Below are 26570 nucleotides of genomic sequence, written 5' to 3'. Positions count from 1 at the left end.
TATACCAATCCCATGTTTCAAGCTGTCTTGCTTCTATGGATAGTTTGTTGCTCCATTAGGCTGGAAACTGTTAAAAACAACAACTTCACATAATTTTGGAGGTTTCCAGACCCGCGGCTTAAGGAAGTTCTAAAACAAAAATCAGTAGTCCTACACAAGAATAACACCCCACAAACTGAACGATGGCCTATAGAGACTGAACACAAGATGTACATGGCTCTCGATGGCTTCCAATGCAAATCGGGCTCAAGAAGGTAGGCACGAGAAAGAGGCACCCTGGTTGTTCCAAACTCTGGCAATGGCATGTAGAAGCACGAGGATGTTCACAACCGGTTAAAAACCTGCGAGTTTGAGATGAACTTTTTTTTAAATACTTGCAAGGAGTGCCTCACAAACATTTCTTGCTACAGACTGAATTTTGACTTGATGTCTAAATGAAAGTTGTACTTTGCCTTGCTCCAAGGTCTGTATCAAAAGATATCATCTCTACAAGAAGGAAAAATTTGATCGCCATGTAAAAAAAGAAAACCATTAAAAGATGAGCAACCAGCCTTGAAAACTTGCTTCCCCTATGCAAAGCTCGTTGTAAATCAATGAGCAAAGGATAGCAAGAGATCGACAACATGGAAGCACTTCAATCTTGCTTTTACCAACCACTAAGAATGTCAAGCTTTGCTGAACCTTTGCACGCAGGCTTGTAACTTCTTCCAACTTTGCAATGAGATGACCATTAGAATAAATCCAACCACATTCCATGCAAGTAGGTGTTATCATTTTCAGCTAGAAATGTTCGGTTCTTTGAAAGTGGCATTAACATATTAGAGTGACTTTTTGTCGCAACCATCTTTCTTTGAGTGATATGCTACATAATTACATTATGCTTCAGTAGAGTTGGTTATGTTTGTGTTCTCCATCAATTGCCCATTTTGACGAGCAAGTGGACACATACTGCTATACAATTAGATCACAAGTTTATGTTCTACAAAACAAGGGATGGGATAGCATTTGTGGTAATGGATAAGTTTACAAAACAAGAACATTTCATCCCATTCAACCTCACATTGCTCGATGGTGTATTGTGTGCGTGCATTCGTGCGTGTGCGTGTGCGTGTGCGTGCGCGTGCGACACACTTGTGTTCCATTTTGATTATTATCAGGTTGCAAACTTTAGGATGCACATTTAATACAAAATGTGACATTGTACTTGCTCAATACGCAACATACCATCCTAAGATAGATGAGGATTGAAAAATTGAGAGTGCTCAATCTTGGTTGTCAATAGTGAGTTTGTGCAGGGACTAAATTCCGATGCGGAGGGAATCAAATGAAGAAGCATCAAGGCAGATAGATCCAAGGCATCGCTGATCACACTGGCCCTGAAATGTACGAGAAATAGAGAGGAGGCAGCGAATATGGTGGCAACAATTATTATGCCTTGCAAACGATGCAGCAACAGGCGCATGCAAGGAGCCCACTCGAGTCCATCACTCTGAATTGAAAGGAGGCCGTGTTGTTGGATGTTCGCTCTTTGGGTGCTTTTGAGAAGACAACGGGTGAGGAAGCTTGCGGCTGCTGAGCTAGGAATGACGACAGGAAGCTTTGGGCAGCATGTGTGAATAGCGTAGAGGCCTGGGAAGGAGCACAGTTGTCATGAGCAGCTAGGAGAAAAAGGGAGGGGGAAAGCATAGCGAAAAGCTGCATGACCTAGAAGTTGGGGAAGCAGCTATGGAGGGAAAAGATTGGAGATGGAAGGCGAGAAGAAATCAAAGAGCAACCAGGGGAAGAAGCGAGAGACAACGCAACTACAAACTAGAAGCAATAGAAAGTTTATTTAAAGTGGAAAATCAATCCACTTTAGACCGATTTAGACGGATAAGCAAACCCGTTGCTATAGCCTGTCCCTAGCGGGGCAGCGCTAACAAAAGCACCCCCACCTTTTGGTAGATTGATGATGAGGAACATTCTCAATTTGACCTCTCTCCTTATGGTCACCGCTGGGTAAACAAAGTCGTATTGCTACTCTAACAAAATCGTCTATAATTCTACTTGCTCCAGTTAAAAGAAGTGCATGCAGCATTTTGCAATTATCATAAATAGAACATAACGGATTTGAACTCAATCACATGGGCAGTCTGTTAGATGGTGAAGATAATAGAGAGAACGCTCATAGGTTTTACAAGCTATTAAAAGCTGTAAAAGTAAGGGCTTCGTTTGAGCAATCAGCTTGTAAAAATAGCTAATTTTCAAAATTGTTTTTGCTTTTTTTCTTTACCTTGACGCTTTCTTGTTCTTTGCTCGAAGTCACAGATGCCACAATGGGACTGCATTTCCACATCTTCATAGCATCCCAGTACCTTTCAAGTTAGCAGTAAATGTTTACAAGGGACAATACAAAGCGTGTGAACTGAGTTAGAAGGGTGCCAACTGCAAGAGGGAATAATGGATTACAGAAAACTCAGATCTGATTGACTGCCTGAGGTTTTCTTGGTTAAGGTGACAATTTTCTCAGCCATTTTCTGGCCTATCATAAGCATTTGACTTGTGGCGAGGTGTGAAAACAAAATTTGCTGGAGCAACACCCAAAACCATCTCAGAGATACGAACCTGAAAGAAAATCATAAATCTCTCAGACTAGGTTCTTCCCACTGTCCCTCTCCCCTTTCAGTTGCAACCAGTGTGACATAATAAGCATAATAAGTATATGTATTCACACTATCTTTCTAAAGAAGACTGCAGCATAAGAAAAGCCATCTCACCCAATCAGCAGCACTATCAGAGGCCATCAAAGTTTCAAGCTCATTGCGACCATAATAAATAGGGGGCTGCCAATTGAGTTTTTGAGGTACAACTTCCAAGAGACCCACAGGTATATAGCGATGCATATAGCTCAGCCATTCCAACAAGAAATGCCTTGTTGTCTCCACACCTGCCAAGAAAGGCACAACATATTTGATTGAAGTCAGGTTTGTCTAAATTCAAAGCACCAAATTATATATTTATCTGTTTTTTAAGAACCTGGGCTTTCCTCAAATCGATCCTTGACTTAAATGATGAGGGGTTTGGAAGAGCAGCTGTATAATGAATGAAAAACGTACATTTAGTTTACAGCTGGAGACTATCTTGCAAGAAAGAAAAATGAACTATACTTTGGAATATGCAGCTTCTACAAGCTGTATGTGATAAAACCAATTTGCTACTGGCTATAAATCCCTCCATCTATCACTCAGTTTGAAGTATCTGGAAGGGTACGAGGAGAGCTCATGGACCTGTAAAGTTTTATGTGCAAATTTCTATGAAGCTCTTAGACAAGCATATCAAACTATATATATAAGGTCTCTACACTAAAGATGAAAACACATGCAAAGATACAACAGTTACCTAGAAAAGTACAAGGAAATTAGATTCTGGAAACGTGGAGAGAAAGAAGGCTGTGATCCGTGCAGGTTTTATTGAGGCTAGAGTATAATCCAAAAGAACAGCGGCATTCAAAACATCTGAAACTTATACAGTATCTATATGACACGTGTCAAATACCACACAAATAATCAAAAACAGCCGTCCAAGGGAGAGCCCTGTCTCCATCCTTGCAATATCTATAAAGAGCTAACAGGGTGTTTAAACCTCATCTAGGAAGATTTCCTTGTCCTCTTTAATCCTATTATTATATTGCAGAACTGATGCCCTCTTCACAATAATGATGATGTGTGTTTAAAAACTATTGGTAAAACCTCTCCATAGAAGAATAAGCAATTCAGAAATGCCGACAGCACAAGGAAGGAGAGATAAGAGGAAGGGGTATAATAATTCCAACTGCTTCTGTATACTATTTGTATGCAATCATTTCAAGACGAAAGAGATGCATTAACCTTTTGAATCTGAGCCCCAATGCTGAAGACCAAAGCGCACATAATCTTTTAAAATGTCCAGCCTCTCATTCGCTGTTATGTCCCAGTGCCGTTGCTCCTTTATCTCTGTGAGTAACCAAGGCTACCAAAATACCCTAGTTACATCGCCTCTGAAAACTACAATTAATAAGCCTTCAATTTCTCCACAGCTTTACATTAACAAAACTTGCTTCATTTCTTTCCACTAAGATGTGGGGATGCTTCCAGGCAGAACGTTTACCCTCTTTTTCTTGATATGATGAAATTACCTTGATCAGCACGCCCCTGGCAAGCATGCATGTGGCAAGTTTTGATGCACTTAAGTGATCATTCCAATCTGTATATGAAAAAATGTCTCCATTTCCAATGACTTGCAAGCAATCAGGTGCAAGGTTGCTGTTTTCATAAATATAGTTCCAATCAGCAAGCTTGCTATATCGCTGCTGGCGTGTCCTTCCATGGATAGCTATGGCACTAGCTCCCCACTTGTGAATATCAGCAATAAAAGAATGAATGCAATTTCTTCCTTCATAGTAGCCTGTGCGAACCTGGGAAAATTAAAGGTAGGAAACATGAAGCCTTTACAGATAAACACCATGTTGCTAGTCGTAAGACACATGCCTGAAGCAAATTACAGCAAGAAGCGACAGAAAGTAAAGCTTTCCGTGCTGTCTGCATAAAGACAGAATCAATTTCCAAAGTCGGTAAGCTTAGCATGTTTTTAACTCTTCCACACAATCACAGTAAAATTCGTCCGATTTTATTATAACAGTTTTGATACTCGTAATAAGGACCCACCAAGTCTCATTTCAAAGTGATGAAGGAAATAAACTTAGAATTTCATTCCTACCAAGCTATCCCCTTTTGGCCACAGACTACGCAACAGATCCATCCCATTGAAAAGCCTACAAACCATTAGGTAGACAAACAAAGGGACAGAGACAGGTAGCAGGCAAGGGTGAGTGTTACATCCCTAGCTAACCCATCTTAGCTAGTAACTAACATATTGGTCAATGTGAGTAGAGTCAATGGATTAGGATGGATAATCCTAAAAAGAGTGTATATATCTAGAAGGGAGTTTATGAAGGAATGGAGCCCATGTGCTATATTTGGCCATAGCTTGAGACTATACATTTATTATGAGCTTGGCTTAACGACTTGAGCTTAATCACAATCTGCAAACATAATGAGAATTATGAGCAAATTCTATTGCAGATTCAGATTACATTCCATCAAAGCCTATGTGCTTGGAGGCTTGGAGTTTTGCAAGAGTCAGGCTTGCAGCTCTACTGAGGGTGCTGAAGACTTCATAGTCTTGCGTTGAAGCCAGATCGTGGCACAACGTCTAGCCAAACCATATGAGCAGTGCAGCACAGCAGAGATTCGAAGAGTTATTTAGGCAAATTGTATCAACGTAGCTGGCTTTTACCTTATGTTTAGTACAATTAAACGTGAGGGATATTTTATACCCTTTGAAGAGGATAGGTTTATTAACATTAGTAATCTTTTGGCAGATTCAAGCTTCTATTTCTTCTATAACGTCTACATATGTAGATCTTTCCTTGGCAAAACATATCCTTTTATTCAGTTTGGAAAGTGTTAAAGAAGAGAACATAAGGATTTTTGAACCTTGTCTTGTTAATTCTAAGATCATAAAGAAGCCACAAAAACTCAAGACCCATCAAAAGTCGTAGATATTAAGGAGGAAGAAGATCTAAGTATGATGTTTGAGCTTAAACTGAAAATTCAAAACTTACTCAACTTTTTGAACCTTGTCTTGTTAATTCTAAGTGTTGGGGTAAAGGCACATTGCCACCCCTTTATTAAAGATATGACACCTATGACTGTCTTAAGACAGTCATAGGGTAAAAACCTAATCCTAATAAAACTTAAGAGTTTGTGCTGTGGCTCATCACTTCACACCCGCATCTTGAGTGTCACTCCTCTCTCTCTCTCTCTCTCCCCGTTGTTCTTCTCCACCTTTCCTTCCCCTTCAACTGGTATCAGAGCCAGTCTCTCTTCCCTCTCTACCCCTGTCTACCATATCCTCTATCCCCCTCGGGACTTGTGCCCTTGGCATAGCGCAAGCAGCTAGGGCTGCAGCGCAAGACAGCAACGCGAGGCGACGAGAGGCAGCGCAGGGCAGCGCCGGCAACAGCGCAGGGCAGCGCGGGACAGCAACGCGGGGCGACGAGAGGCAACGCAGGCAGCAGCGCAGGCGGCGCGTGGGCGCAGGCAGCGCGCGGGCAGCAGCTGGGCATCGAGACGATTCGCGCCGTACAGTCGTGTACGGACGTACGGCCGTCCGTACAGCCGTACAGACACCGTATTGTCGACCGTAGCGTACGGATCGCCGTACGGACGGCGACAGGGAGGTGCCTTTTTCGATTGGGAGCAGTGCAAGGAACTTCTTCGTCAGGGATCTGCGTCAAGGAAGGTTTTTTTGTTCGAAAAATTTTTTTTCGTACCTTGCACAAGTACACGAGCTGAAAGTACAACTGGTACAGCTGGAATACGAGTTGTGTGCAGCACGAGTGCAACTGAACGTGCATCTAGGCACGCAAGCCTAGGAAGCATTCGAGGAGGAAGAAGAAGAAAATCTCAAATTTCGACAAAAGTACAACAGGTACAGCGAGGAGATTTGGAATTTTCCCGAGGTGCATTGTATTGCGTGAAGTACAACAAGTACTTTTCTTTTATTTCCCTCCTGTTTGGAGGAGGACTTGTGCACAGATATCGGAATTTATGCATTTGACAGAGGATATATGCTTTTACTGGGTTTGAATCTCAGTTTACGGGTGAGCAGATCATAGGGCTTTTGCCCGGCAGTTGATGCTTTGTATGCCTTGAGGTAGTGTGGTGCCAGAGTGCACACATTTGTCTCGATTTCCGCAGTGTGGAGGTGACATTTTCTTGCAGGTCACATTTCTTGTGCAACACTCAGAGAACCTCAGTTGAGCCACGCTTGGCCAGGGCGCATCGAGTTTACTCGGTCCCTAACTGTCCATCGTTGACAGTGCTCAAAAGGTTCCTCATTGAGTGTTTGTACGTTGGGATCTGTGTATGTCACTTCTACACAGGGCAGTATATGCATTACACTGTTAGTTGATTTTGTCAGAGAGATTTGCACATTGTATGCCTTATCCCTCATTGTTGAGGTTGTTTTTCACTTGGTACAGGTGTCAAATCAAGGGGCTTTTGCCCAGATTTTGCTTGAGAGCACTTGGGTTACTGTCAGAGATCTTCAGATGCCTTTTATCCCCTTGGTAGAAGGGTGATTGCTTGGGATTTATCCCATTTTCTGTTGCAGGTTTGTGACAGGCTGAAGTGTCTGGAGCTTTTTTTTTTCAGTGAACAAAACAGTGTATGCCAAGTGGTTTATGCATATTAAATCAGTGCAATACCTCATCTGAGGTGGGAGAAGTGATCAGGACAGCAGTGTTTTGTGCTTTGTCAGCTGATGATGCACTGTTAAAGCACTTGTGGAGCAGCTGCAGCATTCTGAAATTACTGTTTTTATGCCTATTTGAGCACGGTACAGTGTGTCAGAAGGTACAGTAACTGGAGGGAATTTTCTGTTTTGCTGCAGATTTTTTGACAGTAAAAACAGCACTATTGTGAGTGCTCCTGGCTCTTGATAGAGCAGGTTTTTTCTGAGAAATCAGAATTTTATTCAGTCTTTTTTTGACTTACAGGGAGTCAGGTACTTTCCTTATCTGATATGGCATCAGGGGGAAGTGAATCATCAATTCTGAACATAAAGAGCGTGTTGGAAGGGGCACACAATTATGCATTATGGGCAGAACAGTGTTTGAATGTACTTCTGCTTAAGAAGATTTCTAAGCCCATAAGGGTGAAGGGTGTCAATCCATCTGGGATGTCAGATGATGAGTGGGAGGAGCTAGATCTGTCCGCGAGGGCTGCTATCATGCTTACTCTCAGTGATTCTCGTGTATAATGTTCAGGCTGAAAAGACCTCTTATGGTGTATGGCAGAGGCTAGCAGAGTTGTATGCCCAAAAGAGTTCAGCCAGTAAGGTGTATTGGTTGAAGAAGCTGGTTGATCTTTGCATGAAGGAAGGTACAGCTATGACCTCACACTTGAGTGAGTTCAATGCCATCTTTACACAGCTGATTGCACAGGGGTTGAACCTTGATGAGGAGTTCAAGGCTACTTTCTTGTTGTGTACCCTCCCTGCGAGTTGGGACACTTTCAAGACCACCCTGTCTAATTCAAATGTCACTCTTATATATGCTGATGTAGAGAGCTCTCTCCTCATGGAGGAGATGAGCAGGAAAAATAATATGGGCAGCAAGTCTTCAAATGCTTTGCAGGTACAGGATAGAGGCAGGACTCAACAGAAGGGGAGATCTGCTAGTAAGTCCAAATCCCGCAGTCAGTCCCGTGGCAAAAAGGATATTGAATGCTTTTATTGTGGCAAGAAGGGACATGTGAAGTCTAAGTGCTTCAAGTTCATACGGGATCAAAAAGCCAAGAAGGCTGAAACAAAGGATGCAGGCAGTGGAAGCAAAGGCAAAGGCAAGGCCAAGGCAGATGACTTGGATGCAGTGAATGTTGCAGCAGAGGATAGTGACAGTGACAGACATGATGTTTTATGCTCTTCTGCTGTAATTGCACATACTTTGGTTATTGATGGCCATGACATGCACACCTGGCTCTTGGATTCAGGTGCTTCTTTTCATGTTACTCCTCATAGGGAGTGGTTTACTTCCTACACAGGTACTCATGGAGTTGTTCATCTTGGGAACAACTATGCATGTCAGATTGCAGGGATTGGCAGTATACAGATAGTATTCCCTGATGGACGCATATTTATGCTTGATGGTGTCCGCCATGTGCCGCAAATCAAGAAAAATCTGATTAGCACTGGCTTGTTGGATGACAATGGTTACCGCACCACATTTGGGGATTCCAAATGGGTGATTACTGATGGCCAGGTTGTAGTGGCTAAGGGTTATAAGAGTGATACCTTGTACCCTCTTTATGTTTCCAGTGTGGGTAATCATGTTGTTGCCATAACCGAGCTGCCAAAGGTTTCATTGTGGCATAGCCGGTTGGGACACATGTCTGTTAAAGGAATGCAAGAACTGTCACGTTTGGGTTATCTGCCGTCTCTTTCATTTTCAGATTTGCCTACTTGTGATCATTGCATATTTGGCAAGCATTCTATGACTCCTCATAAGAGGAGAACTCCCCAAAATAGAGCACCGCTTGATCTAGTGCATACTGCTAGTGCATACTGATTTGTGTGAGATGCCACAGTTATCACTAGGGGGTGCAAAGTATTTCATTACTTTTATTGATGATGCCACATGCAAAGTGTGGGTCTATTTCTTGAAGCATAAGAGCGATGCCTTAATGCTTTCAAGAAGTTTGTCGCTCAGGTTGAGAATCGGACAGGTCGTAGGCTGAAATGCCTCAGATCCGATAATGGGGGTGAGTATGTGTCACATGCTTTTGTACAGTTTTGTGAAGCTAAGGGCATTAAACAGGAACTCACAGCCCCTCATAATGCATCTCAAAATGGTGTAAGTGAGCGGATGAATCGAACTATTCAGGAGAAGGTTCGATGTATGTTGTCTTATGCTGCATTACCCCATGGCTTTTGGGCAAAAGCCGTGCAAACAGCAGTTCACATTATTAACAGGTCGCCAAACAAGGCTTTGGAGTTGAAAGTGCCAGAGGAGGTGTGGTCTGGCAAGCCACCTTCATATAAGCACTTACGTGTGTTTGGCTGCGAGTGCTTTGCTTATATACGCAAAGAACTACGCACCAAACTGGATCCAAAGTCTTTCAGATGCATCTTCATGGATTATGGTGACGAAGGTGAAATGGGGTACAGGTTATGGGATCCCGTTAAACGGAAGATTATACGGAGCAATGATGTCATCTTTAAAGAGGATAGTGTACACAAGGAACCCGTGCAACCTGTGGAATACAGGAGGGTTATTTATGATGATGTTGGACAGCAAAGAATGCCCATTTATATGCAGCAGCAGGCTGCTGCAGATAACCCTGTTCAAGAGGGTATACAGGCTGAAAATCAGCCAGATAATTTTGCCAATGATGCACCACTGGATATGCCAGCAGATGGGGCTGTAGAACAGCCAGATATGGTGGTACAGCCACCCGTCATGCATGACGAACAGGCTGGACAGCAGCCTAATCCGGAACATTTTGTTAGGAGGAGCACCCGTATACAACGGCCTCCTGCCAGGTTTGTTCCAGGAGCCAATAATGTGGCTGATTTTATCATGCTGACAGATTGTGGTGAGCCTTCCAGCTTCAAGGAAGCTATGGGAAGAACAGAGAAAAGGAAGTAGGAAAAAGCCATGCAGTCAGAAATGGACTCCCTACTTCAAAATGATACATGGGACTTGGTGCAGCTACCTGCAGGCAGAAAGGTTTTGCCATGCAAGTGGGTTTACAAAGTCAAAGTGGATTCAAATGCTTTACCGAGGTATAAGGCCAGATTGGTTGCCAAGGGATTTAAGCAGGAGAAGGGCATTGACTTTGATGAAATCTTTTCCCCTGTAGTCAAGATGACTACTTTGAGAGCAGTGTTAGCTCTTGTTGCTCATGAGGACATGGATTTATGTCAGATGGATGTGAAGACTGCTTTTCTTCACGAAGATCTCCATGATGAGATCTATATGAGTCAACCAGAGGGATATGCTGTTAAAGGGAAAGAGCAGCTTGTGTGTAAGCTCAAGAGGAGCTTGTATGGACTCAAGCAGGCGCCAAGAGAATGGTACAAGAAGTTTGATGCCTTCATGCAGTCCCAAGGGTATCATAGGTGTGAGACCGATCATTGCTTGTACACCAAACGGGCAAAGGATGGCAGTTTGATGCTACTCATTCTATATGTGGATGACATGCTAATTGCCAGTAAATCTCAGCATGAGATTAGTGCTTTGAAGAAACAACTGCATAAGTCTTTTGACATGAAAGACTTGGGTGATGCAAACCATATTTTTGGCATGCGGATTACTCGTGACAGGTCCAAGGCACTTTTGTTTCTGTCACAGAAGGAGTACATTGACAAAGTACTGCAGAGGTTTAAAATGGAGGGAGGGAAGTCTATTAGTACCCCGTTGCCTCCACATTTAAAACTCAGCAGTAAGGACAGCCCCAGATCAGATGATGATAAGGCTGAAATGGCCAAAGTTCCGTATGCATCTGCAGTTGGTTCTTTGATGTATGCCATGGTTGCCACTCGTCCGGATATTGCTTTTGCGGTGGGAGTCATCAGCAGGTATATGGCAAATCCAGGCAAGCGGCACTGGGAAGCAGTGAAAGGTGTTTTGAGGTATCTCAAACGTACCAAAGACTTGTGCATATGCTATGGTCGGCAAGATGCATTGGTGCATGGTTTTACAGATTCAGACTATGCAGGGAATGCAGATAACCGGAAGTCTACTACCGGTTATATTTTCACATTTGCAGGAGGTGCTATATCATGGGTGTCTCGGTTGCAGAAATGCGTTGCACTGTCAACTACTGAAGCTGAATATATTGCAGCCACTGAAGCTTGCAAGGAAGCAATATGGCTTACTCGGCTGGTGGGAGATTTGGGCATTACAGGAGATATGCCAGTTTTGCATTGTGATAGTCAGAGTGCTATCATGTTGGCAAAGAATCCGGTCTTTCATCAAAAGACCAAGCACATGTGAAATATCATTTCATCAGGGAGGTACTGGAAGACAAGCGACTTGAGCTTGTGAAAGTGCATACTGATGATAATCCTGCAGATTTGCTCACTAAGAGCTTGCCTACAGAGCGGTTTGCACATTGCCACCACATCATGGGATTAGGATGAGACCATTCTTATTTTATGGTCTTGTATACAGTAACTGTATATTGTTGTAATTTTTATTCTTTTCTCCCCTTTAGGCACATTGGCCTTTAGGTGGGAGGTTGTTGGGGTAAAGGCACATTGCCACCCCTTTATTGAAGATATGACACCTATGACTGTCTTAAGACAGTCATAGGGTAAAAACCTAATCCTAATAAAACTTAAGAGTTTGTGGTGTGGCTCATCACTTCACACCCGCATCTTGAGTGTCACTCCTCTCTCTCTCTCTCTCCCCGTTGTTCTTCTCCACCTTTCCTTCCCCTTCACTAAGATCATAAAGAAGCCACAAAAACTCAAGTCCCATAAAAAATTGTAGATATTGAGAAGGAAGAAGATCTAAGTACGATGTTTGAGCTTAAACTGAAAATTCAAAATTTACTTGACTTGTCAATTTGGTCCATGGGTCCTTATATTTTATGGAGATCCAACCTTTAAGGCAGATCTATCCTGGAAGGGACAGCCATGGACTGCCGAGCTTCTAGCTCCCTCCTCCCCCTGCTGCCCCTTCTTCACCTCCTCCTTCACGCCTTGCCCTCCCCTCCAGCCCTCCGCCTCTCCCCCCTAAACCCCTTCCACTTCCTTCACGCCTCCTCCCCGCCTCTTCTTCCTCCCTCCCTTCTTGCTACCCCCATGGCTGCTCGTGCGGCCTCAATGGCGCCTCCCCATCCCACTCCCCCCCGCCGTGGCTGTTTGCGTGCCCTCTGAGGCTGCTTGCGCAGCTCGTGGCTGTGCACCCCTAGGGGGCTGCTTGCGCAGCGCGCGTCAGCTAGGCTGCGCCGACGGCGCACCTAGCAGCACGGCTGTTGTGGCTGGCTGGGTGCCAAGGGCACCCAGTCCCTTGGGCTTGAGCCCCACCTTCACGAGCCCGAGCTGGTGGAAGGCCTCTCAGGCAGAAGCATCCTCTTCCAAGCTACCTTCCCTTGTAGAGGGATCATGACCCCAATCTCGGGTTGCTCACTCCCTCCCAAACAGTTTCTTCGTGACTCAGAAGCTTGTCCACAGGATCTTCCAATGCTCGAAGAAGCCTTAGCAAGCGTTCCTTGGTTCTCCAGAGCGGTGGACGCTTATTTCCCTTTTTTCTCTTCTTCTTCCTCTCCGTAGCAGCAGGTGGTTCTTTGCATTATCTTGGCGTAAGAAAAAGCAAAAAAAGCAAGGTGAACAGAATCGCAGAAGAAAGGCAAAGGCGAAGGAGAAGTTGCAAGGCAGAGAGCGAGGTTGCTTCCCCAGCATAGGATGTGCACCTAGGGAGAGGGAGAGCCCCCTCAGACCCCAGAGGACGAGACTTTCTTCGACCATCCGGAGGACCCTCATGGGACTGTGGCCCAAGGTACACAAGTTCAACAACACGAGGCGAGATCCTTCGAGGTTTTGGGTTAGCTGCCCCATCTACCAAGCCCCAACCGCCCCAGGTAGAGGCCCCGAGACCACAGCCGCCGGTGCAGCAAAGAGGCATTGGAGTTGCAGTAGGTTTCGCATCGTCCTCCCCCGCCTGTTCACCCTCCTCCGCCCACCCCTCCCTTCCTTCGCATCCTCCGTCCCCTCTGCCCCCACCTCCCGATGTAGCATCCATCACCACCTGCCCCTCCCTCACCTCCGCCCCACCCCCTCTTGCTCCCCTTTTTGCCGCAGCAGCCCCTTCCCCCTCCGTGTCCTCCGCCCCCCACTCCTCTAGGTAGGATGTGGCCCCTCAGCCCTTGGGCGGGGGTAAAGCATGGGCCTCTGTCCCCACCTTGCACCCTCAGGTAGGAAAACCCCCCAGCAGCAGATCGGATCCTCCCAGAACAAAGCCTCTTCAACCACGTCCGGAACAAGTGGCCGCTTCTTTCACCCACGGGATCCGAGATCGCGCCCTGGATAGCCTTTGGCAAGGAAGTTCTGGAGACTCGGACTGTGGAACAATCTTGAGGTCCCCAATGTGTACCTTCTATCCCTGGAGATGACCATCTACATCCCCTTAAGGAGGCTCTATTGGCGTGGTTGGCTCCCGTACCCGCCCATTTCGAGGACTTCACTCCGTCTGTTTCGGGGACTTCACTTCGCATCCACGGAAGAGGAGCAGTGGACCCACGCCTCTTTTCGACTGCATGATGAGTGAGCAAATGTATCACATGATGGAGCAGTGGATGGACCCTATGCCACTTATCAGCTAGTCTTTTCCATATTGCCGCCGAGAGAGGGCTTGGCGGTAGCAATGACCCGTCTGCCCCTAGAGGTGGAGATCACGCATCTGACCTACTGGAACATGCAAATGGTGCGCAAACGCATGTTAATGGACGACTCCCCTCCCCCCCCCCCCGGAAATCACAGAAGTCTAAAACAGTGGTGCAAGCTCCCACACACAGACGAGCCTTGTTCACTATGTCATCTTCCCCATGAGCTGGACCATGGTTAGTTGGAATGTGCACGGACTCCATGATCGCGTGAGCCAACCGCAGTACTTGTGACTCCGGCAGGAGTTGTAGAGGAGAGTGGTATGATGAGCAGTGGATTTCCTTGTAGTTCAAGAGCATATGTTTTCAGCAATAGATATCAATCGTCATCATCACTTGCTTCCGCGTAAGTAGGAAGTAGCAGAGTAGTTTGCATTTCGATGTCCCACGCAGTGGCACTCGAGGTGTATGATCAGGGGGAAACTATCCCAGGTCGTGCAGTTTGGATGGGCCTCCACATGGGCGAGTCGAAGATTGGAATCATGAATGTCTATGCACGCCTAGCCTTTCGGAGATGCTTGACGGAGTGCCTCCCGGATGTAGAAGACTCTTGGATTGTTGGGGGCGACTTCAAGAATCTAGAGTTCAAGAAGGATAAACAATGAGGTGCTTCTTATGCAAAGATGCCTGCAGTAGAGAGGATCACCTGGGAGCAGTTCATCTTTGCGGTCAGAGATAGGGGCCCGTCGAGGGAGGCGAGTTCACTAGGATCCCATGCAACCTACTCTTTTCCTTCGGACAGAGGAGACACGATGGGCTGTTGGAACGCCTGGACTGATTCTATGTTGGGGACCTAGCGCTACATAGAGGGGGCTCTACTAGTATTCTAGCAGGCACCACCTTATCGGATCACTCCCCTACGGTGCTATACCTTGATCATCCTCGAAGAGGTCTCCCCCAAAAGGGGGTTCACATCCCAAATGAGCTACTCCAAGATGAAGAGGTACAGTAGACAATTGCAGAGATCTGGCAGCAGCCAGAAGGAGGGCCAAGTGAACGATGGGCCGCCTGGGTGGCTGATGGGATTCAGAGGGGCAGCACAAAGCTACAGTCACATGCCCTCAGATGGAGACAAGCTCTTCAGGAGCGGGAGACTAGCTTCCATCGAGACACTCAGAGAGCAAGATTTAGGCTCTCACTGGCTTTGCGATCGGTACAAGAGTGCAAGGCTAGAGCTCCAAGCCATGGAGGTCTGACGAGCACAGTTCTCGTACCCTTTCTCTCACGCCAACTGGGTCCAACAAGGGGATAGGATGACCAGGCGGTTTTTTCAGACCGCAGGGCTTCCTCGAGACTGCGGGACGAGCATGGACGGGGACACTCAGACCCACAGGAGATCCTTGAGATGACCATGGACTTCCACCGACATCTGTTCCAGTCACATATGGAGACCCCCTTGGTCCTCTTAGACAAGGAGGGAGTCTGCGACCAAGTTTCATCAATGGTCCCGATGAGCATGAGCAGACAACTAGAGACACCATTCACGGACGAGTAGGTGTGGGAGGCCCTCAAGGCCTTCCCTCCCCAAAAGTGCCTTGGGGAGAATGGTCTGACTCTCGTCCTCTTTTGGAGTTTTTGGGAGGTAATAGTCACCGCATTGAGGTACGCTTGTCAGGAGATCTTCGACCCTGGCTCACTCCCTCATTCTCTGAGCCAAGGTTGGATTTGTTTGATCCTGAAGGGAGGAGACAAGTCCGATATTCGCCAATGGACTTCTTGATACCATCGCATACAAGATCTTAGCCAAGGTCTTGAGCTTGCAGTTGCGTCCTCATCTCTCTGACATCATCCACAATACATAGACAGGTTTTTCCAGGAACGCAACATCCTGGACAACATTTTCACCTTCTAGGAGGCCATAAATTGGGCAGGGAGGAATCACAACCCCTAGCCATCCTTCTCTTGCATTTTGAGAAGAATTATGATAGGGTGGAGTGGTCCTTTCATAGGGCAATATGTGCCGGTTGGACTTCACAGACCATTGGATCCGAGGGATTTAATCACCTTCAAAAGGGAGCTCTAGCTAGATGCTCATTGGCGACCACACTGACGAGGCTTTTTCTCTATCCCGTTCGGTACGCCAGGGGTGCCCCCTTCCTCTTCCTCTTTGTAGACGAGGCACTTGGCTATTTCCTACAATCCCAGTCTGCGAGATTGATAGGGATGAGACTTTCGATCCAACAAGAGGAGCTATTGGACTCAGAGTTTGCAAATGACACGGCGTTGTATGTGGAGGGATCAACATCGAGCCTAGAGGCAGTCAGAGGAGATTTGGCCATCTATTGTGAGGCCTCCGAGGCTCAGATCAACTGAACCAAGTCGATCGGCTTCTTCACAGGGATGGAGGAGGTCCAGGAGGTTTGAGACTGGGGAGTAGCCTTTGGTTTTCCATGGGGGCAAACAACGAGATATTTGGGTTGTCAGATGGGGATCGACATCATAGTGGAGCAGCAGATTTTGCCTCGCAATGGAAGCTTCTATATTGGAGCTCAACCAAAGCTCTTGTAGCCAACTAGTCCACCCTCTCCGTGTGACCTACCCTAGACGGCTAGAACCACACTCTTGGGTCCCATTGAATCTCCCGAAGGGGGCATCCCTCCCAAAGCAACAACTACCATGGGGGGACCTCCAAATCCCGAATGCTAGGAGGGTCAATAAACCATGACTTGCCTAGATGGCCCACTATCCTGATCACTTGCCAATGTAGTAAGTCTAGCTCCCATCCATCTCTAGGTCTCCCTCTACCAATGGCTGGAGCCCCCCATCCCCACTCTAAAGAAACTGGCTCGACCACATCCGTGCAAGGTCATGACCCGCAGAGGTACACTCGTCCGAGAAAACTATCCCAACCATCTGCTGTTTAGCCAAGTCTGCAAAGCTTCCCTCCATACCTTTCGTATGGTTGCATCTATCTCCCTCATCCGGTGCCCTGCTCCTCGCAAGTGGGAGAGAGCCCTCACACATGCCTCAAGGTCAGATGGGAGCCGGCTCTAAGCCCCAAAAGAGCTGGTTGGTCCACAGCCCAACCTATGTGTGTCTGCAGTCCAAGCATACAACCATCCTGATCCCGGACCTCTGGGTGCCAAATGAGGGGCTCGCTCAAACTCCTCTCTTTGGCTCATATGAGTCCTCCTACCAGCCTCTGCCGCTCATATGAGTCCTCCTACCAGCCTCTGCCAGACCCGAAAAAGGCTCCGCATTAGTGGGGATCCCCTCCCTATGAGAGGGGCCTCCGAAAAGAGCTACCAATGGGACTGTTGCCACTAACCACCTGTGAGTGGGGTATTCTTGAGAAGTCCCCTCTATAGGAGGAGCTTCTAGGACTCTATACTTGGAGTAAGGCCGCAAACCACTAGCTTGCCCAAAAGGGCTCTGCTGTGCATCTCCGGATCGATGATGCTCAAGCCGCCTCTAGCCTACAGCATAATGATTCTATGCCAAGAAACCCTGGCCCTGATGTTCCTCATGTCGTCTGAGCCAGCCCAAAGGAAATTGCACACCTTGTGCCTGAGTTGTCCCATGCAGCGTCTATGAAAGCATCAACAAGAAGCAATGTACCAAGCCGGGTCCCGCAAGGATGGAATCAGTGAAGTGACTGACGCACGGGCAGTGGTTCGTGAACGCGATATGTGAATCGGACGATGCGCAATCGACGAATTTGGGAGTGGCTATTTCTGAGCCGTTGCTGGAGCGAGGGATTCCGTAAGGCAGGTTGACGTAGATAGGTGTTGCTGCCCGTGGTCTACGACGGAATGAAGGCTTGTATTGCGGGAGACTTTCAAAGTGATACGTGATTGGGCGACGCACGGGATCTGGGGGGGTGATGGTGAAGATAGACGATAGGTTGACGAACCACCTATCTGGTTCGTCCAAGGCCACGCAAACAGCTCGTGGGCTCGTGACCTCCACGCAACGGGCTGACCTGACGAACCACAGAGAAAGGACCGATTCATTTGGTAGATTGACGCACGCAAGTGGCTCGTGAACGGGGAGGCCTGCAACGCGACATGTGATTACTGGTATCTCCAAGGTGCAGCCTGGCGTGATGCATGGTGGAGCGCTGCTCGAAAATAGAGAAAGTCTGGTTCACTTGGCAGGAGCGTGTTGGTAAACTGAAAGGAAAGAATAGAGTGAACACAAACTCAGAATACTTGCATATAGAATGAAGAAGAGTGAGGTCCTTATGTAGGCACCTCTTACATGCTCACTGACATCACTGATGACTTCAGAGCTCCACAATCCTCTCCTCAATCTGCTCCTAGATTCTCTCAATCATCCTATGTGGCTTACCACTACCTAACTGTGCTTATGGGCACCTAACTGTGCCTCTAGCACTCACACATAGAAACCAAGGTGTGCCTGAGGCATACACCTTGAGATATCCCAACAAACCCCCCCTCAAGGGAATGCCTCAGGCTATGTCAAGGATACAGCTAGCACAAGGTGTCTCATGCCATCTCATGGTGGTCATGGATCTATCAATGGCTAGGATCTCAAGCTAGCAAGGGTTCCCATGGGTGTAAGGTAAACAAAAGGAATACAAAAGACCTTCCAATGGTTATCTCCCCTGCATGTACATGCACACAATGTCTGCAGGAGGTACCATGGAGCAAAAAACATATACACATGGCCTACATCATAAGGTGACCAGAGGTGTTTACAAAACACACAAAACACAATAGTTTATTTCATTCATTTTGGAGGACTATCCAGGCTGAGTACCTTGACTCAACATAAAAAGAGAGATCTGGAGCATACATAGAGATGATTTAAAAAGCATAATCTTCAAAGGATGGTCATCTTGTGGAGGCACATCAACTGAAAGTAGATTGGCATTTTCTGACTTTGAAGTTGCTTCCTTTTTTGCTCTACAAAACTTCTCATGATGATTGTTTTTGCCACAGTGTTTGCATGGATTGATTTTGAAGCAGTCTTTTGAGAGGTGATTAGTCTTCCCACAATGATTGCAAGGTGAAAACTTGTCCTTCTGGATTTTTATGGCATAAGCTGTGTCATTGCCTTTCCTGAGCTCCATGTGCCTTTCTTCTTCTTGGAGAGCAGAGATAATACCTTCAAGATTAGGATTAGGAAGATTTTTCAAAGTGGTAACAATATGATCATAATCTTCAGGCATACTCTTAAGCAACACTGCCATAGCATCATCTGTAGTGATAGGAGAGTTGATAGGAGACTCCGCATGTAATTGACATGGGCAGCCAAAGGAGTGCCACTAACCATCTTCAATTCAAAGAAAGAAATTTTAAGTGATAATTTTGAGATGAGAGAGCTAGCACAAAAAATCATGTCAAGCTTCTACCAAGCTTCTGAAGGAGACTCTAAGTCAGAGATGTGATGAATATAATCATCTCCTAAAGCAAGAGCAATGATACCATATGCTTTCTCCTCTCTAGCGGGATCCCTTGCCAGGCATGTCGGAGCTGAGGATTCTCCAGCATTGGAGGCTGTTGAAGAAGAAGTTGAAGCTGGTTTGACAAGTCCCCAGAGGTTTTCCCTCATCAATGCAAATTTCACCTTCATCTGCCATGTGTGGAAGCCCTTACCATTGAACTTATCTATATTCAATATGGTAGCCATGAGAGGGTCTAACCCAGGTATTGGGCAGTGTCTTCTCTCTTACAAGGCTAGAATAACGACTGAAAGGCTTCAAAATATAAGCATTTAATGTAGCAAAGACTTATTTCAATCAATGATGCTTTTTCTTACATGCTTCACAGAGGTGGCTAAATGAAAGCTTTCCAATCAAAACCAGGTATAGCAACTCAAAACAAAGCTGAAGCCACAATTGTACTAATGCTATTCAAAACTTCAAAAACTCAGAAATGCTAAAGTAGCATCTTATGTAGCATCACTTTCAAAACTTTGTCAAAACTGTCAAAAACAAAGGACTGAACTTGGAGGGCTTGTTTCTCACTCTCCAAAGCAAAGAAAAAGGGGGTTTCTGAGGCAAAAGAAAGCTCATATACCACAGAAGATCCACTAAGGAGAAGGGGCGCAAATCCGCGTCAGAGCGCCATAGCTTGCCTCTTCATTTTCGACTGGTTTTTCTCTGTTTTCAGCTTGAATATGCAGCCATTGCTGCTCAGATTTCAGCACAGGATAGCTCAAGGTATGGAGAAGCTCCCTCTGAAAGGAATTAGAGAAGCATGGAGCAGTCTCAGAGAAAACACAGGAAAGAGAGTCGCCGATTTTCGTGCAATGTCATCGAGCAGAGGCGATGATACGTTAATTCCTTGCAGCCAAGGGTTCGCCCCTTCGAGATATATCTCCAGCAGGAAGGGCGTGGAGAATGGCAGATAAACGGAGGAGAACAGGCTTAAGCAAGATTTGGGAAGAAGAGGAAGAGATGGTGAAGAAGAAGATGATGATGTCAGAAATGGGATCAAGGGGGATCAAATGGCTCTGATACCATGTTGGTAAACTGAAAGGAAAGAATAGAGTAAACACAAACTCAGAATACTTGCATATAGAATGAAGAAGAGTGAGGTCCTTATGTAAGCACCTCTTACATGCTCACTGACATCACTGATGACTTCAGAGCTCCACAATCATCTCCTCAATCTGCTCCTAGATTCTCTCAATCATCCTATGTGGCTTACCACCACCTAACTGTGCTTATGGGCACCTAACTGTGCCTCTAGCACTCACACATAGAAACCAAGGTGTGCCTGAGGCATACACCTTAAGATATCCCAACAGAGTGATCAACCAGGGAGCTTCCGCCAACTCTGTGTTTTTTTCCCTGATTAGTTTCGTTGATGCTCCGCTTACATGAACAGGATCTCGTAAGTCATAAGTCTGCATGAAGGTTTGATGCTGTAGCAGGGACAGATTATGCTTGAGACTATGCATGTGTGCTTCAGTCAGAGTTAGTTTGCATGAATTTCCCTAGTATAGGGAAAAGCGCTATTTGGGTTATGCATGTGTCAAATGCCTGGTCAGTGTGCATGTGGGATAGCAGGTATTCCCTAGTATAGGGAATTGTGTCAGAGTGTCAGTACACTGAATTGTGTCAGTTTGTAAATACAGTGTTCTAGCGGTGTTTTTTTTTTTTTTTTAAACCCACAAAACAAAACACCCATTGAACTAAATGGAAGCAGAAGAAGGGGCTTCTAGGAGGGACCCTGGTGAGTCAGGAGTCCGGCCGACCCAGTAGGTGTCGCGCCCAAGAGCTCACACCTTATCTAGTAGGATTGCATTGCTTGAGGATGCCTTGCAACAACTATTAGCGCAACAGTTACAGACCAATGCAGGGCAGTCTGAACTTAGAAGAGTGATACACAGTATGTCTGACAGACCTTCTCGAGAGGAGAAAGGAAAGGCTCCAATGGAACCGGAGTCTAGTGTCCATACGGTCGAGCCTAGGAAGGCTAAAGTACCAAATATTGCCAATTACAGGCCGGAAAAGTATTCTGGTCGGATGAACGACCGTGGTTCTGATGTCATTGAGACCTGGTTACACAAATGGGACGAGGCGTTCGCCATTTGTGAAATCAGGAATGATATCAAGAAGATCCGCGAGGCCACCCACATGTTTAGTGAGGCAGCGGATCGGTGGTGGATTAAGCAACAAAAAGATGATATAGCATCCACTACCTGGGAGGGGTTTAAAAGAGAATTCAGGAAACACTTCTTACCTCCGGACGAAGCATCCCGAGCTTGGGATCAATATAGGAACCTTCGTCAAAGAAATCTGTCAGTGGCAGAATACACTGATAAGTTTCGAGAGAGCGTAATGAAGGTCAATGAACCCTTACCTCAATCAATCCAAGTGAAAGATTTCATATTTGGATTGAATGATCGGATAAAATGGAAGTTCGGACTAAGTACGCGAACACGTTAGATGATGCAATAGCCATAGCCCTGAACTATGAAGATGCCAAGGGCAGTAGGCCAAGTGGGTTTGCACAGGTCGGAACCCATTATGGATATCCGAAGAAATCGGGGTTTAAGAAAAAATGGATTAGTAAAGGAAGTGGTTCTCAGCCGAGTGGTCAAGCCAAACAGGCGAAACCAGCTGAAACTCCTAAATCAAGTACCACCATTGGGGTAAAGAGGAAAGTAACACCAATGGCAGCCCGGGCTTGGTGTAAGTCTCCCTTAAACCCAGAACAAAGAGAAAAGGCAAGGAGAGAAGGCTTGTGTTTTGGATGCCTTCAGCCTCATCAGTGGAAGGATTGTCCACGGAATAAAGATCGTCGGATGGCTGAGATGGTAGTCTCAGAATGCGACGTGGAAATGGAGGGAAGTCCCAGAGCGGAAGAGATGCAGATTCAGCTAGCGGGATCTTCTCAGAGATCAGTACCTTGTTTGTTATCTGTGCCTGTTGCTAAGCTAGTAACGAGTGCACCTGATAACATCCTATCTAAGCCCGCAACAACGGGGTATACAGCCTTTAATGATACGGAGTTAATTAAAATGAAAGGACAAGTGGCCAATCATGATGTCATTGTGTTGTTTGACTCAACGTCAACTCACAATGTGATTAACTCCAAGCTCGTGAAGATGCTGAAATTAAGACAAGTCCATCTGACTATGCGTATACAGTTAGGATGGCCGATGGAAGTTCAACTAAAGTATGGGACCAAAGGGTTACCCAGTTGGAGCTTCGTATTCAGGACTATGCTGAGAAGCTTGATTTTGAAATGACCAAGCTTGCTCATGCAGATATAGCCCTGGGTATGGCGTGGCATTCTAGGAAGAATCCAGCCATTGATTGGAAAAAGCACGTATATCAATTCAAGATGAATGATGTGCTTTATGTCTTGCGAGGTGAAAAAGATATACCTCAGGGACCGTTGGTTTTTGTGATGGAAATCCGAAAAGCTCAAGAAGAGTTTTTATTCCTTTGCACAGCATCGGTAAAGCTAGTGGATGATTCTTCGGCTAGCATTGATGTTACGCAAAGTGGTGAGATGGCCAAGCTGGCTAATCTTATAACAGAGGAGTTCTCTGAATGTTTTAGGGATGAACTACCTTATGGGTTACCTCCAGGGCGGAATGTTCAACATAAGATTCAACTAATCCCGGGGGCAGAACCCGTAAATAGACCTCCGTATAGAATGAGTTTTACTGAAGAGGCGGAGGTGCGTAGACAACTAGAAGAATACCTCAAGTTGGGGCAGATTCAACCAAGTTTCTCACCTTTTGCTTCGCCAGTGATATTAAAGAAGAAAAAGGATGATACGTTTCGCCTCTGTATAGATTACAGAGCATTGAATAATATCACTGTTAAGCACAGGTATCCGATGGCTCGGATTGATGATTTGCTAGATGCATTACATGCAGCCGTGATTTTCAGCAAGATAGATCTTAAGTGTGGCTACCATCAGATCCGGATTAGAGCCGAGGATGTGCATAAAACCGCTTTCAGAAGCAGGTTTGGTCATTATGTGTTTTTGGTAATGCCCTTCGGACTTACCAATGCTCCAACGACATTCGTCATGCTTATGAACGATTTACTACGTCCGTATATCGGAAAGTTTGTAGTACATTTTATTGACGATATTCTAGTGTTCAGTAAAAGTATTACTGAGCATCGTGAACACTTGAGAATAGTGTTCAGTACTTTAAGGAAAGCCAGTCTTTATGCTAAATAAAAAGAAAACTATACTGTGTATGGTTAGGCTTGAATATTTGGGATTCATAATTACTCCAGAGGGGGTAGAAATGGATCCGAAGAAAGTGGCTGCGATACTGACTTGGCCAATCCCTCAGAGTCTGACCGCATTGCGATCATTCTTGGGATTTGTCCAATTTTATATAAGGCATATCAAAGGGTATTCCGAAATAGTATCGCCATTGACTGATCTGACCTCAGATAAAGTACCTTTTATATGGGGACAGAATCAACAAGAAAGTTTTAACACCATAAAACAAGCTGTGGTCGCAGGACCGGTCTTAAAAATAGTTGATCCCCATAAACCGTTGTTCCTGGAAACCGATGCAAGTGGCATTGCGGTAGGAGCAGTTCTCCTTCAAGAGGGAAGGCTAGTAGCCTTTGAAAGCAAGAAGCTTTCTCCCTCTCAGAGGAATTCGCCAACACATGAATTGGAGTTGTATGCTGTTATCCATGCTTTGAAAACATGGAGGCATTATTTGTATGGTTCAGAGTTTTATGTGGATGTGGATCATGATACTCTGAAACATTTTTGTAAACAGCCTGACTTGAGAGGCCGCCAAGCTAGGTGGGCAGAGCTCATGCAGGAGTTTAATTTAACGATTCGGTACCGAAGAGGAAAAGATAATAAGGTTGCTGATGCGTTGTCTCGCATTATGCACAATATGAGTTTCACGATGTTAGAGAGTGCTCTAATGACCGAGATTAGAGAAACTCAAAAGGTGGACGAGTTTGTCCAGAGCTTATGGCCTAAAGCTCATGTGTTAAAACCCGTGGAAAACGAAAAGGATGACCTGGCATCCAGAAAAGGCCAAATATATGCAAGATATACCATAAGGGATGGTATGCTGAAAAGAAATGGCAAGGTTGTAGTACCTAGTCAGAATGATCTCAGGCAGAGTCATTCGACAGTGCCATGATAGCCCATGTGCGGGACATCCAGGAGTCGAGAAGACATATGATCTCGTGAAGCGAGATTTCTTTTGGCCAAAGATGAAAAAGCATATTCATGAATATGTGACACGGTGTTTCTCGCGTCAGGTAAGTAAGGCCGAGCGGGTGAAGCCACCTGGACTTTTACAGCCCTTGGAAGTACCACTAAGTAAGTGGGAGAGCATTTCCATGGACTTTATTATAGGGCTGCCTACAACACAAGGAGGGTATGATTCTATCCTTGTGGTGGTTGATCGTCTAACCAAGATGGCTCACTTCATTCCGACTAGAGAGTCTGTTAGTGCCCCGCAAGTGGCGGATTTGTTCATTACACATATATTTCGTCTGCATGGATTGCCTAGATCCATAGTGTCAGACAGAGATGTCAGATTTACCGATCATTTTTGGACAACGGTATTTGAGACACTAAGGACTGAGTTGGGAATGAGTAGTGGGGATCATCCTCAGACGAATGGTCAGACGGAAAGAGTCAACCAAACTTTAGAGGATATGCTAAGTGGATATGTGTCATTGAGGCAACATACGTGGGACAAGTGGTTGCCATTGTTGGAGTTTGCCTACAATGATAGAAAACATTTCTCTACAGGGTTCAGTCCGTTTGAGCTGAACTATGGTTATAGACCAACAAATCCAACTATAGTTGGAGTACCTCAGAAAGTGCCTAGTGCCGTGACCTTTGTGGTTCAGATGCAGGAGATGCTAGCACTTGCGAGAGCTAATATCCGCCAGGCTATGGATAAAGCCAAGGTGTATGCGGATGAAAACCGGTCTATAAAAGTATTTAAGGAAGGAAAAAAGGTTTTTCTCAGAGTTCCTTTGCACTCGAAGTCGTTGACTTCAGGAGAGTGTGCTAAGTTATCACCTCGATACTGTGGGCCGTGGTTAATTCTAAAGAGAATAGGCAAGGTAGCTTATAAATTAGAATTGCCACAGGGGTGTAAGGTGCACCCGGTTTTTCATGTTTCGCGCTTAAAGAAATTTTTACATACACGTGACTCACTAATCGAAGGTGTGGTTTTGTTTTAGGAGATAGAGGATAATGCGAGACGCAAACCAACAAGAATCCTGGACCGAGGAACAATGCAAATACGAAATCGGAAGATACCCACGGTGTTGGTTGCATGGCATGGTCAGCCTCTATCCGAAGCTAACTGGGCATCCGTGTATCAGTTGCGGAGAGTGTTCCCTGACTTTATCATCGAGGACCCTGATGTCTGAAGAGGGAAGGAATGTTACGCTCTAGCCGAGGTAGCATGATCTCAGAAGAATCAGTCGACATTTCCCTTAAAGGATCTATGTTTGTAATTATTTTTTGCGCTTCATGTAAATGATCGGGAGGGGATTAATGTCAAGGTCCTAGGTGAGGGTTGATAGCACCAGGCTAGGTGGATCTAAGGCTAAGGGTCTAATGCAAGAAATGTGCCTAGGGGCAAAGGAAACTAAAACATCCCAAGAGAGGGGTGAAATGTTGCATTAGTAAGGCCCTATGATGATGACATGTGGCATCTAGATCCATCTAGGGAGATGGGGCTTGTTGAAGCTAGAGAGAGAAGAGAATGAGCTCTCACGTACGTTTGGATTTTGAATTCTCTGTTGGCTCTCACGTTTCAGCAAGGCTGGCTGGGTGGAACAAGAGTGGTGCTTCTCCCGTGATTTGTCTGTAGTTAGAAGTTAGTGTTTAACATACAAATCCACACACCCACACATACTTGAGCATTCATTTATACAAAGTCTTCGTACTGAGTTTCTGTCGGCACTCCGGAGGTGAAAGCGCAGACTCATTCATGATGAAGGCTAGCACTAAACATGACAGTACTAAACATGTTAATTAGAGGACTCCAGCAGGCCTATATATACCTTCATAAGACTAGAATATATCCAATCTACAGATTAAAAATTTTATAAAAAAAGCAAAAGAACAAAGGAAAGAAGGGAGTTTGTAAGCGACGTTAAACAAAATTATGAGTAAATGAGAAAAATATACATTTTAAATAACTTAATAAGCAAAG

At 45.5% G+C, this 26570-nt stretch overlaps 1 protein-coding gene across 3 annotated transcripts in view; it reads right to left on the bottom strand.

Moving 5' to 3' along the window:
• Positions 1-2129: 2129 nt before the first annotated feature.
• Positions 2130-26570, bottom strand: part of LOC147890794 (FMN-linked oxidoreductases superfamily protein) — a 71622-nt gene continuing 47181 nt past the window's right edge. For all 3 annotated transcript variants that reach the window (XM_087389457.1, XM_087389456.1, XM_087389459.1), the window contains 4 exons: positions 4154-4432; positions 3867-3987; positions 2757-2926; positions 2130-2604 (listed from right to left, as the gene is read on the bottom strand). In XM_087389457.1, the coding sequence (XP_087245583.1) occupies positions 2506-2604; positions 2757-2926; positions 3867-3987; positions 4154-4432 (669 nt within the window). In that variant the 3' untranslated portion in view covers positions 2130-2505. The remainder of the gene's footprint in view (positions 2605-2756; positions 2927-3866; positions 3988-4153; positions 4433-26570) is intronic.

The sequence above is a fragment of the Dipteris shenzhenensis genome, chromosome 18 (assembly GCF_047967505.1).
Source record: "Dipteris shenzhenensis isolate YYH24624 ecotype China chromosome 18, Dip_SZ_1.0, whole genome shotgun sequence".
NCBI lineage: Eukaryota > Viridiplantae > Streptophyta > Polypodiopsida > Gleicheniales > Dipteridaceae > Dipteris > Dipteris shenzhenensis.
Note: the sequence above shows the minus strand (reverse complement) of the source record. Positions and strands in the feature narration are given on the sequence as shown.